The 16,602-nt window shown below is 44.1% G+C and overlaps 3 protein-coding genes across 3 annotated transcripts; 1 reads left to right on the forward strand and 2 right to left on the reverse strand.

Moving 5' to 3' along the window:
* The first annotated feature begins 698 nt into the window (after positions 1–698).
* Positions 699–4,530, forward strand: LOC102711481 (BTB/POZ domain and ankyrin repeat-containing protein NPR2). Its single transcript, XM_006644706.3, has 4 exons — positions 699–1,568; positions 2,127–2,877; positions 3,075–3,269; positions 3,838–4,530. Exons 1-4 carry the CDS (start codon positions 909–911, stop codon positions 4,095–4,097), a joined length of 1,866 nt encoding a protein of 621 aa, XP_006644769.2. The 5' UTR covers positions 699–908; the 3' UTR covers positions 4,098–4,530.
* Positions 4,531–5,058: 528 nt separating this feature from the next.
* On the reverse strand, positions 5,059–9,763 carry LOC102711751 (TLC domain-containing protein 4-like). Its single transcript, XM_006644707.3, has 9 exons — positions 9,500–9,763; positions 7,971–8,133; positions 6,881–6,969; positions 6,668–6,803; positions 6,496–6,570; positions 6,270–6,391; positions 6,106–6,181; positions 5,669–5,728; positions 5,059–5,579 (listed from the first exon to the last, which is right to left on the reverse strand). The coding sequence occupies exons 2-9, from the start codon at positions 8,109–8,111 to the stop codon at positions 5,451–5,453; spliced, it is 828 nt and encodes a 275-aa protein (XP_006644770.1). The 5' UTR covers positions 8,112–8,133; positions 9,500–9,763; the 3' UTR covers positions 5,059–5,450.
* A 798-nt stretch (positions 9,764–10,561) lies between these two features.
* Positions 10,562–13,019, reverse strand: LOC102701228 (uncharacterized protein At4g15545-like). The gene is made up of 9 exons (XM_015834526.2): positions 12,729–13,019; positions 12,513–12,581; positions 12,345–12,398; positions 12,168–12,231; positions 11,976–12,056; positions 11,600–11,848; positions 11,270–11,315; positions 11,084–11,162; positions 10,562–10,977 (listed from the first exon to the last, which is right to left on the reverse strand). The coding sequence occupies exons 1-9, from the start codon at positions 13,017–13,019 to the stop codon at positions 10,885–10,887; spliced, it is 1,026 nt and encodes a 341-aa protein (XP_015690012.2). The 3' UTR covers positions 10,562–10,884.
* Between the last annotated feature and the right edge of the window lie 3,583 nt (positions 13,020–16,602).

Raw genomic sequence — 16,602 nt, forward strand, 5'->3', positions numbered from 1 at the left:
AACACGTATATAATTTTTTTACTATAAAATTTTCAATTGTCACGAGTCATTTCGCTTATGCTTAATTTAAATGAAACAACGATGGATTTATAAATATATACTACTACCATCACAAGATAAGTGCAATTAAATTCTATCGATTTTCTTTTCTGTAAGAAATGTACAATTCCCCAGTCTAAATGTCACGCTGCATCGCTTACCAAGTCATAGTGATTATTTTAGTGCTGTTTCCATAGGCATATGATGACGGCAACAACAAAAAGCTCCTCGACCACACCTCAGTACTGCCCCTACCCATCAAAATCCTGGACTTTAAACTACTGAGAAAGAAAACAAATGAACCGATTTTAAAATGGCCAGATGAAGAATTTCTTTCGCAACTCGATCGGAGAAAATTAAAGAGAGGAGGACGGACAGAACAAATCCATCGGTCTCCTCCTCCCTCCGTATTCTTCACTTCTTCCTCGTCGTCGTCTTCGATCCGCTCCTTTTTTTTTTCCCTCCTCCCGTCGCCGAAGAGGAGCCCCCTGGTTTCCGCGCAACTACCGGCGATTCCGTTTGACCCTACTGTTCTTCACCCAGGTCGCCGTCGCTTCCCAATTTCCAAATAGTTCCGGCCATTCGCGGGGAAAGAAAGGAATTTTTTTTCTTCTTCTGACTCGCGCGCTCCAGGCTCGTGGCGCGGGCGGGTTTTGCGACTCCGAGATCCGTTCAAGAATCGGCGGGGGGCTCGAAAGGGTTCGGGAAGGTTGCCCGTGCCGACGCGGATCTGCGTGGAGCCAAACAAGAGGGAGCCCCCGGAATTGGGGTGGTTTGGCCGGGGAGGCGCCGGAAAGCGAGGGCTTTGGATTCCCGAACTCGGCTCCGCGAGCCACTTAGCGATGGTGGCGGCGATTCGGCGCTAGCAGATGCCGGCCTGTAGCGCGGTGGTAGCCATGGAGCCCTCGTCGTCCATCACTATCGCGTCGTCGTCGTCGTACCTCTCCAACGGCACCAGCCCGTGCACCGCCGCCCTGGCGCCGCCGGGGGCGGTGGCGGCACCGCTCCCCGCCGGGGAGGGGTGCGGTGGAGGGGGGAGCAGCAGCGCTGAGGTGGTGGGCCTGTATCGGCTGAGCGCCAACCTCGAGCGGCTCCTCCTCCTCGATTCCGACCTCGACTGCAGCGACGCCGACGTCGACGTGGCCGACGGTGGGCCGCCCGTCCCCGTCCACCGCTGCATCCTCGCCGCGCGGAGCACCTTCTTCTACAACCTCTTCGCGGCACGCGGACGTGGCGGTCGCGGCGATGGGGCCGCCGGCGCCGGTGGCGGTGGAGGAGGGGAGAGGAGTGGGAGGCCGCTGTACAAGATGGAGGAGCTCGTCCCGGTAGGCCGCGTGGGGCGCGACGCCTTCCTGTCGCTGCTGGGGTACCTGTACACGGGCAAGCTCCAGCCGGCGCCGGTCGACGTGGTGTCCTGTGCCGACCCCGTGTGCCCGCACGACTCGTGCCCGCCGGCGATCAGGTCCGTCGTCGAGCTCATGTACGCGGCATGGACATTCAAGATCCCCGAGCTCATCTCGATGTTCCAGGTAGATACAAAGGATTCTCTTGGTTACGACTTAGGACACCAAAAACGGTAGCTGCTGAACTAGAAATTGCTCAGTTTACTTATTAGTATGTTCTATCCAATTTGTCTATTCGATGATGCAAAAATATCTTCAACCTATTTTTGCATGAGAATGGCTTCAAGGTGTAATGTGTCTTATTAAGTCTGGGAGTGGGTGAAGCACAATAGAACATAGACTGTGTTACATAAGCTTCATGGCTCGGAAATATTGCTCCCAAGACCCATCTTCTGCTATTCTTCTGACTAGATTGTGTTATACCTTTTCACATTGTAAGAAGCATGCCGAATCTATGTTGCGTTAGTTCAATTAGAGTAGCATGGACTGGGATATAGTCCTTGTGATGTTTATCATTATTGAAAACTAAACTAGTTAAGTCAGGGTGTTTTGGCTTATAAAATTCAATGGTTTATGAATCAACTTCCTGTCCAATAACTCAAAAGTCTTTTAGCTTATTTATTTTCCATTGCCTGTTGTTACTCTGCTAGATTACTAACCTGGGTCAATATTGTCTTCCCACAGCGACGCCTTCTTAACTTCGTCGATAAGACTATGGTAGAAGATGTTCTTCCAATTCTACTAGTTGCTTTCCATTCAGAGCTGACTCCGGTGCTTGAAAGATGTGTTCGGAGGATTGCAAGATCAGATCTTGATAATATATCGTTGGATAAGGAGCTTCCTCCAGAAGTTTCTGTTCAGATTAAAGAGACCCGCCAAAAGTCTCAGACAAATGAGGGTGACACTGTCATTTCAGATCCTGTACATGAGAAAAGGGTCAGAAGAATCCACAGGGCACTGGATTCTGATGATGTTGAGCTTGTGAAGTTGCTTCTTAATGAGTCTGAGATCACCTTGGATGATGCCAATGCACTGCACTATGCGGCTGCTTACTGTGATTCAAAAGTTGTTACAGAGTTGTTAGACTTGGGACTTGCCAACTTGAACCTGAAGAATTCCCGTGGATACACAGCACTACATCTGGCCGCTATGAGGAGAGAGCCAGCTATTATCATGTGTCTCCTAAACAAAGGAGCGGCTGTATCACAATTGACAGCTGATGGCCAGAGTGCAATTAGTATCTGCCGGAGGTTAACAAGGTTGAAGGACTACAATACAAAGATGGAACAGGGCCAAGAGTCAAACAAAGACAGGTTGTGTATTGATATGTTAGAGAGGGAGATGATAAGAAATCCTATGGCGGTGGAAGATTCTGTCACCTCACCTTTATTGGCTGATGACCTTCACATGAAGCTTCTCTACCTTGAAAACAGAGGTGAAGTCCCTTTCCATGCTCTATATAATAGCACTTTGAGGTGCGGCTTGTTTCAGGTTTTTCATGAACAGCTACAAGGACAAAAATCATACATTTATGTTATAGAAACAAGTGATTCTAGCATTTACCACATTTTCTTTCAACCACACAATAGCTACCTGAAGAATTAACGCTGACACATCGCATTTTCTGTGCAGTTTCATTTGCAAGATTGTTTTTTCCTGTGGAAGCGAAGGTTGCAATGCAAATTGCACAAGCAGATACAACAACAGAATTTGGCGGTATTGCTGCAGCTAGCACTTCTGGAAAATTAAAAGAAGTTGATCTGAACGAGACACCAGTAACACAAAACAAAAGGCTCCGTTCAAGGGTGGATGCACTCATGAAAACAGGTAGGAACTGATGGCATATTATTTATTCACAACCTGTTATGTTTATGAGTAGATCTGGCTGATCACCATCAGAAATTCTCACATGATTTTAATATTTTTCATGCTCAATGCTTTAAATGCAACTAGTTGGTTGTGTGATAGCGTGGTTGATAGTTCAACATCCCCATCTCTTATTTAAAAAAAATCACCCCAGCACGTCTAACTCAGTAACTCTTCACCTTCTCCATGGATCCATAATTCTCCATCTGGTTGATACAAGTGTACATAAAAAATATGGATATTCCTGTTTGAGTTTAACATGTGCATATACAAGTGTTTGGCTAAAATTTTAACCGCTAAGACAGCAGAAAAAAATAATTATTGTAGGTGTGTTATTTGAGGATGTTGCAGTTCAAATTTTTAATAACATTCTTTTCCCTTGTAAAGCAAGCATGATCTATGTTTCTTGCATACTCCATAGTCGTTGATTTTAACTTAAATGTTGATTGGTTTTACTCAAGACCCTTTCCTGAGGGCTTCATGATCATTCTTATGACATATATATATATATATATTTTTCTCTTTTTAGTTGAGTTGGGACGTCGCTACTTCCCAAACTGCTCTCAGGTGCTCGACAAATTTCTGGAGGAGGATTTGCCCGATAGTCCTGATGCACTCTACCTCCAAAATGGCACTTCTGGTGAGCAAAATGTTAAAAGGATGCGGTTCTGTGAGCTGAAGGAGGATGTGCGCAAGGCGTTCAGCATAGATAGAGCTGACAATAGCATGCTTTCTATCTTGTCGTCTTCATCATCATCTTCACCGCCCCTGACGGTTTCAAAGAAATGACAAGTTTTGTAAAACATTTTCCATTCTAAGACGTTACTGGCACAAGAGATATCGATCGATAGACCTGTATAGTCTTACAGTGGTATGACAATTAGATATCGAAGCTCCTCCAAATATTAGAAGGTACTGTTCTGGACTGGAATCAGCTAGTTTATGGTATCCATGCGGTGAAACTGGGAACTAGCTGATTAGAGGCTCCAAAGTAGTGTCTCTCGTGAATATGCTTGTAGCATGCTGTCTTGTTCCGGGACGGCTGTAATGATAATAATATTTTCAATAGATATAGCTCATTTTCTCTCAAGTATACTGCCACTATTGAGAGTGTAGAGGATGCAAGTTTTGTAAGAAAAAGATGGCGTTGCTTATAGCCATCACCACATGTATCTGGGCATACTTTTGGTCTTGGTAATTGCAAGTATGATGATGGGAAACAGAGATGATGGAGAGGTGAAACAAAATCTTTTTATACGAAGCAATTATCTATGCACGGAATGGTGCATAAGTTCTCCCAGATTTGACAAGGAAACAAGAACAGGAACAAAGTATCTAAGCTCTGAAGCAGTAAACTGAATTCTGAAAAACTCCAGCGATCGGTCAGCACTTGTCATCCTTCTAACAGTTCTCCCAACATCTCCTCCAAGCCAGCAGTTTCTTCAGCTCAGGATGCTCCTCTAACCTGAAATGACCCTCCTGGTGACAGTTTTTCGCAGCCTACCTCTGAGGCCCGGGCCTGGGACCTTCCACAACTTCTGAGCACTGTACGTTTCATGGAACGCCGACTCGAATTTTCTCAGTGGCGAGGACTTGTTGCTCCTCCATGCAGAGAGAGAGAGAATTAGCAGATTTCGATAAGCAGGCCAACGGCACGTGTGCCCAAGAAGCATTGAAATAGCTGTCGATGTAGCCTCCACCATCACCTGTAAAAAACCCCACTGGCATCGAATCCGTCGATGGGGAGGGGTTGAGGAGTTCCCAAAAAATTCACAGTAATAGCGATAAGAGTTTCACATTAAAGTTTGTATCTATATACATGGAGGTTTCTAGGTTTATGGGATGGCCACTGCGGCACTATCTCCACATATTAAACTTGAAAAATATGAATCATCTGTTGCACAGATAAAAGCATCCTCAGCCATAATTATACGTGGATGCATACTTACAATGTAGAACGTAAAAGGGTAAAAAAAAATTCGACTATGTTAGAAGACTTCTGCGACATGTACAAGGGATATCTTTTGCTTGCGCAATGAGTTGAACTAAATAGTTAACTTAGAAAATATATGTAGGTGTATACTTGTATTATCACTGTACGAAAGGATGAGTGTAGATGTCCATGATCCACCCGTCCTTTCTTCACTGTCTCTTGGCTAGCGTCTTCTTGAGGCCTCTCAAGATCTTGGCAAACCATATTATGTTCATGGCTAGTAGTGTCGTGGGCACAGCGAATATCAAAATGCAGCTAAAGACACGCATCCGTTTAACCTGTCAATAAACAAGAACGGCTTGGTTTCATATTAGTGATGTTTGTCATGTAGACAGATACCCATGTATCAATCAGAAGAATAAAGCACCTGATCATAGTGGAAGTATATGTGGTAAAACAGGTAGATGAATAAAATTATCCGTGCCACCTGTAGTAAGCAAATGGTGGACCACATTAGAGTATCTAAAAACTTCCTAAACAGCGCCAGAAACAATGTTTTATTGGTTATGAAATTATTATTGATTAAGCACAATTTTAAATAAACCTCCCTCTCTGTGTGAAGCATTCTAAAATATTGTGTGTAAATGATTGAAGAAATCCCTGACTAAAGAAACTTGTAGATTTCAGTGAAAATACACCAAAAGAAAAAAAGCAAGGTTGAATATCGCTATACAGATTCAATGGTCATTCATGTATGCATGTACTACAACTAATAATTGTATGTAACTATTCAATCACCTCCAGTCAATGCATCATTTGATTTTACTTCTAACCTCCAATTACAGTGTAGTAACTTTCACTTACCAGCCATGCAACAAACATTGTAACACCATTGACAACATAGGCTTTCGATCTTTTCATTCCAACGGTATCAAGAAACCTTGATGAAGTAGGTATATAACAGATCAGATGGATCGAAACAGCAGAAATGAAAAGAAAACTTTCATGCTCTTTTTCATGAAGCATACCATCGGAGGTTGATTCCAGGTGTGGTTGTTTCAGAGATGAGAACCATGTATGTGTACAACTGTCCTTCTTCAGAATAAATAGCATAGACTAAAGAAATAATTGACAGCATGTGGTGAAGAACCTGACAATTGTCAAACAGTGATGAATAATACGAATAGTAGCAACCTAGAAAGAAAGCAAATGGTGAAATAAAATAAATGGTAATGACCACATATGTTCACTTACATACTCTACCCCGCCAAGAGAAGGATAAGCCCAGAATATCATAGCAAGGTCAGCAATGAAGTACCCCAGAGAAACCTAATCAATTTTGATTCAGCTAACATGAGGAAAAGGAGAAAATGTATATGTCAGCATAACCCATTATTGAATGCGGATAGACAGTGATATCCATTACCGCCAGTGCAAAATTGGAGAGGTTTGAACTCCGAACTGTTACTGGGCCATCCATCTCATCAGAGAACAGGTTGGAGAAGAATACTAGGTAAACTGACATTAATGTGATGAATATTGCATGGACAGTGGACATGCCCCTAAAACAGGTAAAAGGTTCAAGTTAAAAGATAAACATAGGGTGTTGGACATAAATTCTACAGACACATGGCTTCACCTGTTGTTCCACTCAAGCTTTTGGATTTTTGTAAGAGAACCATAACCCTTGTAATATAATGAACTGATTAGGTGCGTAATGTCATAGACCTGAGAAACAAGCGATAAACTATAGTCAAGTTCTGGTGCATATACATTACACATAGCAAGTTCCATGCAACTGTTTTAGTTTTACATAAATATGCAAATAATAAAATGGCACAATATATGATTATTTATGCCCACTACTAAGCATTGCAGCATATACCTACTAATATGCTATGATCTCTATCGACAAACTTAGTTTTTTTAGGAAAGGCAAAATATATCAGGGTGAATCAAATACAACTCTAGGTACTCAATAATTCAAACAACTGCTCTGTTCCATTATCTTTCAATGCATAAAGCGTTAAGATATGCTGGATCCCTCTCCTCTTTTCGATGGAGGCAGGGATCAAAAGAGCATATGAAATATATGGTGTAAACTTGATCCAGCATATTACATCACAGATTAAACATATATATATCTTATGATGCTTTAATTTCCAGGCCTGAGGTTAGTTTGTGTTAGATTAACCATAAGATGCTCAGTTCTATAAGGCATTAGTAAGATCAAATTACGGTTGATTGAGTTGAATAATCTGAAAATCTCTAATGAGATTAAACTCTACAAATTTATAATTGAAAGAAACAGTTAGAACATATAAACACCTTTGGGATGACAACCTTAGAGCTGGATTAAGATTGCCGCCCCATTGAAAATTAATCAGTTAGACTTGTTTCATAATTTTAATTTGAAAATTAATCAGAATGTGCAGGTATACAGGCAAGCCAAAAGTCCAATCGTATCAAACAAGCACACATATATCTGCACTTGCACAACTTATCTCATTAATTAGATCTAAGAGAAACCTGCTTATAATATAGCCATTACTAGAAAGCAGACCTCACCTGCTCGAGAGGTCTCACTTATCACACAGAAAAAATAAATACAAATCTATCAAACCTACACCAATTTTTGCATTCAGGTAAATGTAACTATCATATGAGCATCATTAATTCACATGTAAGCTGATTATACACATCAACATGTAAGAGGGCACAAATAATACCATCTTGCACATCAGGATCCCACCAAGCACAGCAGTGTATGAAACATAAGAATCTGAAAGAAGGTAGTCCTTAACAAGTGATTCTGCTTTGTACTTGTAAGCCTTAGCAGCTATTACTGAAGTCGTGGACAGATCCATCATCTGATATACCTTGACTCCCAGCCTGACAAAAAGGGATGAGTTGAACAAGTGTAGATTCAGCCATAGAGAGTCAAGAATAATAAATGGCCACTACGACAGAAAGTTAAGAATAATTTAAAGACATCCAGTTATCCACATGAACTCAGAAGAGCAACCGAGAGATGGGTAAATACAACATCCAACTGACCATTAAATGCATATTAGGAAACCATGCGAGCACGAAAATTTAATTTGGCAGATTATTAAACAAGTTGCCGATGTTTAAAATTGTACTTTGAAGCTAAATAAATGTGTTCAATCCCTTCCACACTTCATGTTCATTAATTAAAAAAATAGCAGGTAGTACCATGCAGCAAATATTGAATCCAGATTACAATGTTGAAGGTTGCAGACAATGCAACAGCACATTGCAAAAGGGGAATGAAGTTTCCTATTATTTGGTTCTGTTCTCTTGGTGATGAAAGATTATCTAATTTTCTAATAGCTATTTAATGGTATAAAAGATGAAATTAACTACTACAAAGTTAAAAATCTACTCTAGAAAGATGAGATGATAAAATTCTATATATAAACTTTTTTGCAAAAAACACACATCGTTTAGTATTCAGGAAATGTGCACACAAAAAACCAAGTAATAATCTTGGAATAATTTAATAAACGAATGCAGCCTAAACTAGAGCTATAATTTCAGAGAAGCAGATAGGATAAGAGATTTGACTATGAATCCGAAAAGTTTAGAGCTAATCATATGTTTGACTATCGTTACTACAAATCTATAGTGTAACAATTCAGACAGAGCAACACCGGTCATAATGGAGCATTGATCGAATACAGAAGTAACAGAACAAACCATGAAAAGCATTTTGTACAGTTTTACCTGCATGAATTCTAATCCAAGAAACAAAATCAAACATCGCAGCCTGTACACACGCCGTGTGGCACTCCTGTGGAATGCATTTGATAAACAACTACCAATAGGTGATTGATTGCACGTTCGATAAGCATTCAACAAAACAAGATGAAAAAAAAGTAACAATCCAAATAATTAAAGAATATCACCGACAACGGGAATCGCTGCAGCTTGCTGGAAAAGTCTTAACCACACACAGCGCAACCAAAAAAACACAGAAGGGATCAAGAACACCAAGCACAAATATACATGCGCACTTGCGCAGGAGGGAAACGTTCCGCGGTATCATTCTACTCTCCGGCGAGACATGGAGGACCTAACGTGTGGCATGGGGGCTTCAAGCAACAACGAAATCCGGAATAAACCGGGTCTGCTGGTTGGAGGGGGACGAAATCAAGCCAGGATGGATCGCCTATCTACACAGCCCGATGAATTAGCATGGGAGGACGAGGGGTGGCTACGCGGGGAAGAATGGTACCTTCAGTTCGGGTTCCGGCCGAGATTGAGGTCAGTGGAAGGAGGTCAGCCGCGCGCGCATAGCCTGCTCGCTGTCCCTGCGCGAGGGCAGGGCGCGCAGCCGAGGAGCCTAGTTCGGGCCCGGCACAGGCAACGCGCCTCCGGGCCTGTTCGCCGGCCGCGCGCGCGAGGAGGCGAGGTGGGGTGGCGGTGGCGGTGGCGGTGAGAGCACGGCGGCCGTCCCTCCTCCGGCTTACATAGGAAAAGAGAACGGAAAGGTGGGGGAGAGGAGGGAGGGGAGAGAGAGATGGAGGGAGGGAGAGTATTTTGGTCGTTCTTTATTTTTCTCAATTTTTTTATTTTAAAAAAGTGTGATTAAAATTCTTACAAATTATCCATTCTCAGCCAAACCGTTTTAGGTAAGATAAAGATAAGAGCAATCAAAGCTATTTGGTGGCCATAATCGAAAGCTTACGTCATTTTTGATATGCAACTTTGCTTCCTTTACGTGCACACACCGAGTATACATCCAACATCACACCCACGCTCTTCAAAAAAAAAAAAAAAACCATCACACCCACACCCACGGATACGCTCCCTGCTACACGCTCAAAAAAATTTTGCCAACCAGCAACACATCCTCACTTATTAACTTTCTACTATTAAAAATCTACTTGTCTTTTTTGGGAGTGAGAGAGGGTGAGAGAGCCGAGCAGTGATTATTTGGTTTTTTAAAAAGGCTAAGCTATATATTTATAAACGAAAAATAATTTATAAATAAATTTTTTATATACATGTACTTTAACGATCAAAAATAAATATTAAAAAATAAACTACGATAAAGAAACACCTAAAATCATTCGTAAATTTAAAGTTGAAAATTTAAATTCTAGTATAAACATAAGTAAAAAAAAAGATGATGTGAGAATGCGCAAGTTTGCTTAATGGTTTTTTTTTGAAGTTTTGGCGATTGTTAATTTGTTTATAGTATACAGATGTTTTTTAAAAAAACTGCGACTGTTTCTTGCCTACGTCAAAACAACATATTCTCATTTACTTACGATATTGATTTGGATGATCAGGATGCATTCATTTAATTGTGGTCAAACCAGCTCGAGCTATCCCACATCAATGTGGCTAGTATTCAACACTGTCATAGTGTTTGGTACTGTTTGGATGTCATGCCATGTGAGTTGGATCAACCGAAACAAAACCCATAAAAGCACGGAACTATCTGGACTTCTGGAGCAGCTCTTGGCACGATCAAATGGTTATTACTAGTCTCCAAATGGTCATTACTACTAAGTCTATGTACTACAAGTGAACATCGCTGTCCCAGACTATTACCAATATACCAATCTGTTGTCTGACGCCCATGATTAACCGTAACAACTGGTACACAGCAGCCTACGATAGGCTACGGCTAAGCAAGCTCTGAAACGACATGAACAGATCCTTGTTTTCTGAACCGAAGATCTCGTCAGCTTTCTGTAGAGTCTCCTGCAACACAGCAATACGCACGGGGTGTCAGTGATTCAAGAAACCCGTTTTATCTGAAACCTGAACGCAGAAGAAAAACTGAAGGTGAGAGTTGCAAAATCCCAACCTCTCGGGATTGCCTGTGAGCGTTTAGCTCCTTGATGTTGGCAAGAAAAGCCGCGAACTGTTCGTAGGAGAGACGACTCCTGGGAGAAACACAGAAAGGACAGAAACAGAATTCATCATGATGTGTGTGCAGGTCAGGATGAAATGAAGAAACAAGTTAGATGCAACAGAATGGTGACTAGCTTACCTTGCCTGACGAAAGAACTCCTTACCATCAACTCTTGTTGTGCGCCCTGAAACAGAATTCAGAACCACTTATCAATGGCTTATTATACGTGGTGCCGGAACCAGAAATTTTCTAAACCTGGCTCAACAGCTTAGTATAAATCTTTTGGACAAATATTTACTAAAATTTAGTATTTTTCTAATGCATTTTTTTCAGCCAAACGTGAGGATCAAGCCCAAGCTGACCTACATCTCTACTCCTGCCCATTTAAATCAGTGTAAGGCAAATGATCACGGTTCGCTGGAACAGAAGGAAAATGGAAGCAGGTGAACTCGAAGCAAGAGGAGGAACCTGAGATCGAGTGGCCACGAGGTGGCGAGTTGGCTGCAGAGGACATCTTGCTCGAGGGCAGCCATGGTTGCATGGCCATGTGGCCTTCTAACCGAGGCGAAGTGGCGCTGGCCGCCGCCAGCTTCGGCGACACGGCGGTGGAATATCTTCGAGGGGAAGTGGCGGCAGATCTTGTCTTGGCCGCCGGATCAGACGTGAGCCGTGGAGCGATGTGGGTGACCGCGAGTTTCTGCTCGAACGGTCTCGCCACTGTTTGTTGTTGGGGGAGCAGGAACACGATCGAGCAACAAAAACCCCAGCCGATCAAATCATATCAGTATCAACTTGAAAAAAGATATATGGATTGATGTGTGGTATTTGTGAGCTCTGACCATACCTTCCTGGTTTACACTTTCGATTCCGGTAGATCCATCAGCAAGTGAGGATACAGGATGATGATGGCCGTGTGTCACTCCATCTTCAGAAAATGTTGCAGAGGTGCATCTCATATGAACAGTGTGCATGCAAAAGCAATGCAGCTGCAACTAGAGAAATGGGAATCAACATTTTTCAAGAGAAAAAAAGGTACCTTTCCAAGAATTCGCTTTCGCTACTGATTGCTCGCAGGTTCTGATGTCCACTGTCTCCTGAATCTGTTCGTCGAGACCCACAAAAAAGATTACGACTACTAACAGTAACGCCCACTACATATGATCTATACGGTTCTTGGTTGATGAGGAATGCAGAGAGGACTGAAGGGCCTCACCGGGGGATTATCATCACCCAATGACTGCATTAGGTGTCTCTTGAAGGTTTCCAGCTGAATCAAGAGACAACCATAAAAAAGAAGAATTCGTTATCTCGGTGTAAAGGCAGGGAGTGCAGTCGTGCAGAACTGCAGATGTGCAAGTGTTCATCTCAGCTCAGCCATCACCTTGGCAAGGTCCCTGGCCAGCTTCTTGGACGTGTGCGCGAGTGAGTCCCTCTCCTTGGCAAGCTTGGCCTTCGCCGGACCATGGCGAGGAGAGAACAGAGGAGCAGAGCTCAGCAAAGAGAGAGTGATCACTGATCAGCGACAGAAGAAGAAACAGCAGCCGCCCAGCTCTACGCACCGCAGGCGGTCGAGCTGAGCCGGGCTCAGGGAACGTACATTGTCGTCGAGGACGGCGCGGAGGCGGGCGTCGGAGTCGCGGAGCGCCTGCTCGAGCGCGGCGGCTCTGTCGGCGAGCTCCGCGGCGAGGCGGTCCTTGTCGGCCAGCTTCTGGCGGAGGCGCGCGGCCTCCAGCTCGAGGCGGGACGCCCGGGCCGCGACGGCCACCGCCGTGATCTTGCGTGCCACCTCCAGCTGCTCGTACGGGTCCGGCGGCAGCGCGGCCGCGATGGCGTCGGGCAGCCCCGCCTCCGCCGGCGTGGGCGCCGTCGGGGTGGGGGTCTGCGTCATCTCGGGCGCACGGCCGCGGCGGAGGTTGGCGAGATCCGAAGCGGGGAGCAGAAGGCTCTCGGGGCTCGGGAAGGAAGGAATGTGGAGTGGGCGGCGAGGAGGCCTTTTTTGGCTTTGCCGATGAGCATGTGCCATGCAGGTCGACCTCAGTTCGAAACTTCTTCCCACGGGGAACGGAACGGCTGCACGACTGAACGGAACGACTGCACGACTGCACGCCAAACTGACGGCTAGCGTACGGGGACTCATTTTTTTTTCATTTATTGCTTAGATTTATATGTCAAAATTTAAATTTTTAACTCTTAAATTAGAGCATGATGTCACTTGTCACGAACAAAGTGTTTTAGAAGATACGCTTAGAACAACCACAACCTTTTGAGATATTTCAGCAGTCATATATTAGGATACCATTGAGACACCTCGTGTTGGCTTTATTGGAGCCTGGCGATATCTCTGTCCACCATTGCATGATATTGTGGCCCGTGGTTATCATGTCGAAGAGAGGTAATTGTGTCCATGTGTGCCACGGTGCCACCTTTGTCCATAGTACCCTAGTGAAGACGCATTCAAACAGTAAATGGTTGGTTGTCTTGTTTGCTTGGTCATAGAGAATACATGATGGACTATGGGGCCATCCTCTAATGGCTAGGTTGTCCGTCGTAAGAATTCTCTGCTCTCAAGAACTTGCACTTGTCAGTGGCGAATCTAGGATTTCAACTAAGGGTATGCCCGAGCAAAAATTATTCTATACAATTCAACTACTGCCTAGTGCTGACATCTTTTTATTGGGGAAGAAGGATACTTACGGTTTATTTACATGCACTGATCAGAATTTCTTTTATTTCTAGCATCTTTTCAATATTTATTTTTTAAAATAAATCATCAACAAAATTATTTTCTAAAATCTATATCATTTGACCACAACATCCCACGTAGCCTAACAATATATTACTGTCAAAACATAATATATTATCATGGTAATATTTTTTTGCCATGTCGGTTGAGATGACATGGCAAGAAAATGTGTTACTTGATCTTTATGTTGCTATATTAGCGGACTTACATGTTAAAATGGTGTAGATTTTAAAAATAACTTTTGAAATGGTGTAGATTTTCAAAACTGAGAAAGAACAAGAAGTACAGAATCATACTATTATCGGTCCTCACTTTGGTTAGACCAGTTAATAGCGGAAAAGCGACACCGACGCATCTGATCTGCCGCTGCGACTCCCGGGTGGGCCCCATGGATTGGGACGTTGATTCAAGCAGGCGCGTTGCGCGTGGGCTGCTCGCAGCTCGCCTCCGTTCTTTCTTGCCTTCCCGCCCATCCGACGGTCTGAGAGTATATCAAGTCATTTTTTTTAAATACGTATATACGGGTATATATCATCGGATTACAGGGTATGCCAGGCACTTGCTTTCCGCTTTGGCTTTCCACACAAGCCTCAAGTGGATAATGTTGGTTGTCTCTTCGAATTGTATTTTGTATGTTGATTTTGTCATGTAGATTTCCTTACCATCCCACTTTTAGGTGTGTTTGTTAGGTCCGGACGGAGGACGACGTTGGAGATCAAGGACCACGGTCCCAAAATTTCAAGTAGCGTCTCCTCCTTCGATAGGTTGCAAAGCGTGTTGTCTCGTAGTTCTTGTTGGATTGTTCTATTCCCTCCGCTTGTAGGGAAAACAGTCGTGGGGCTAAGTCATGTGGCATCGAGTTGTTAAGCCCTTTTGACTTCAAAACTTTGTAGTGCCGCCGTTTTCCAAGGTGATGGTCATGAAGGTGTCAAAGAGGGTCTAGACAGAATGATTAATTGGAATATCGATCCCTTGCCATACCCTTGAGTCGTCGGTCCACGACTTCCATTCCCAACGTAGCTTAAGGACGCAATTGAATTTTTGAAGGTCCTTCGCCCCAATCCCCCTAACGCCTCCGTTTGGCAAATATTACTCCATCTCACTAAGCAATGTCCATCGTGCACTTTATCAGTGCCCTTGCAGAGGAATACACATCACAACTTGTCAGTTTTCTTCATTGCCTAAATTAGAAGATGTATGGCCATCATATGGTAGACTAGGATCGAGCAAATGACTAAGTTGACCAAGGATAGGCAGGCGTCCAGTGTGAGCATCTTCCCTTTCCATCCTGAAAGGTGGCCACCAACTTTGTTGATGAGGGGTTATAGGTCGACCTTGCAGATAATCTCAATCAAGCACTGTTTCGTTCGCAGAAGTCAAAGACCACACGGGCCCACGCTGCGGCGAACCGGCGACCGACTCCTTGGCACCAATAAATTACACGTCAGGAAACACAAGTCCATGGAATGTGTGATTACGTGCTTAAATTTCTCTCGCTGTCCCTCACTCCGGTCCGTTCAAATCCACCCGGTCTCAGCCCGCGTAGGCGTCGTGCTCACGCAAATCTTCGAGCTCTCTCTCCCCCTTCCCTCCCTCTTCCTGTCGCGGCGCAGGATCAATTCAATGAGAGAAATCGTACAGCTGGATGGGTGAGTGGCTGCCTCGTCAACCGCAGCGCGCAAAGCCCACGCGGCTCGGCGGCTGGTTAAAGGCGTAGCCGAATTAGCTTGGCGGAGCAGGAAGCAGTGAAGCACACACTTCGCCGCCTATAGCATCAGCGCGACGCGCGAGCGAGCGGCGGCGACGGCACATCCATCTGAGCATCTGCACTGCACGTCGGTGGGTGGAGGTCGATCGGCCGGACCGAGCGCGAGGAAGAGATGAAGGCGGGGTACGTGCCGGTGCTGGTGGGGAAGGGCGGCGGCGCGGCGGCGACAAGGTTCCTGCTGTGGGTGGGGCTCCTGAACGACCCGTGCATGGAGGTGCTGCTGGAGCTCGCCGCCGACGAGATGGGGTACGGGCAGGAGGGCGTCCTCAGCATCCCCTGCGACGCCGACTTCTTCCGCAGAGTCGTCACGGCCATCCCGTCGGCCTCGGCCAACAAGGCAAACCTTATCTGTTGCCCAAACTGCTAGTGCATGTTTGTTGCGGATATCACAGGAGAAACGCGCGCGTAGTTTCTGTTTCCATTTCTTTGCCTGACAATTTCACTCTGAAAATATGCAATGCGAAAGAGGAGTGCATAGACTGCTTTTTTTTTTCACGTTACAATGAAGTGGTACAGAACTACAGATCAAGATTATTCAGTTGTGCAAATGACTGCTGCGTGTAATGTTTGTGACACATAAGCGCACTTTGTTTTTTTTTAACTCAATTATAATGGCAGATAAGCGCAGTGTCAGATGAAGATCAGTTCAACGAAAACCACCTATAAAACAGTTGAGAGAGACTTTTGCATTATGCTAATAGTTGAAAGAGTCGTTATATCCGGTTTTATACTTAAGAGATACAAATGAGATCCGACCAATAAATGAGATAATCAATTGCACTTAGGCCGTGTTCGGCCACCCAATAAGATATCTAACTCCACTCTTTTTCTACGCGCATGCTTCCCGTACAAATAAACGGTGTATTTTTGCGAAAAATTTTTATAGGAAAGTTATTTTAAAAAATTGTATTAATCTATTTTATATTTTTTTAATAACTAGCATCGTGGCCCGCGCAGATT

The sequence above is a fragment of the Oryza brachyantha genome, chromosome 1, assembly GCF_000231095.2.
Source record: "Oryza brachyantha chromosome 1, ObraRS2, whole genome shotgun sequence".
Taxonomy (NCBI): Eukaryota; Viridiplantae; Streptophyta; class Magnoliopsida; order Poales; family Poaceae; genus Oryza; species Oryza brachyantha.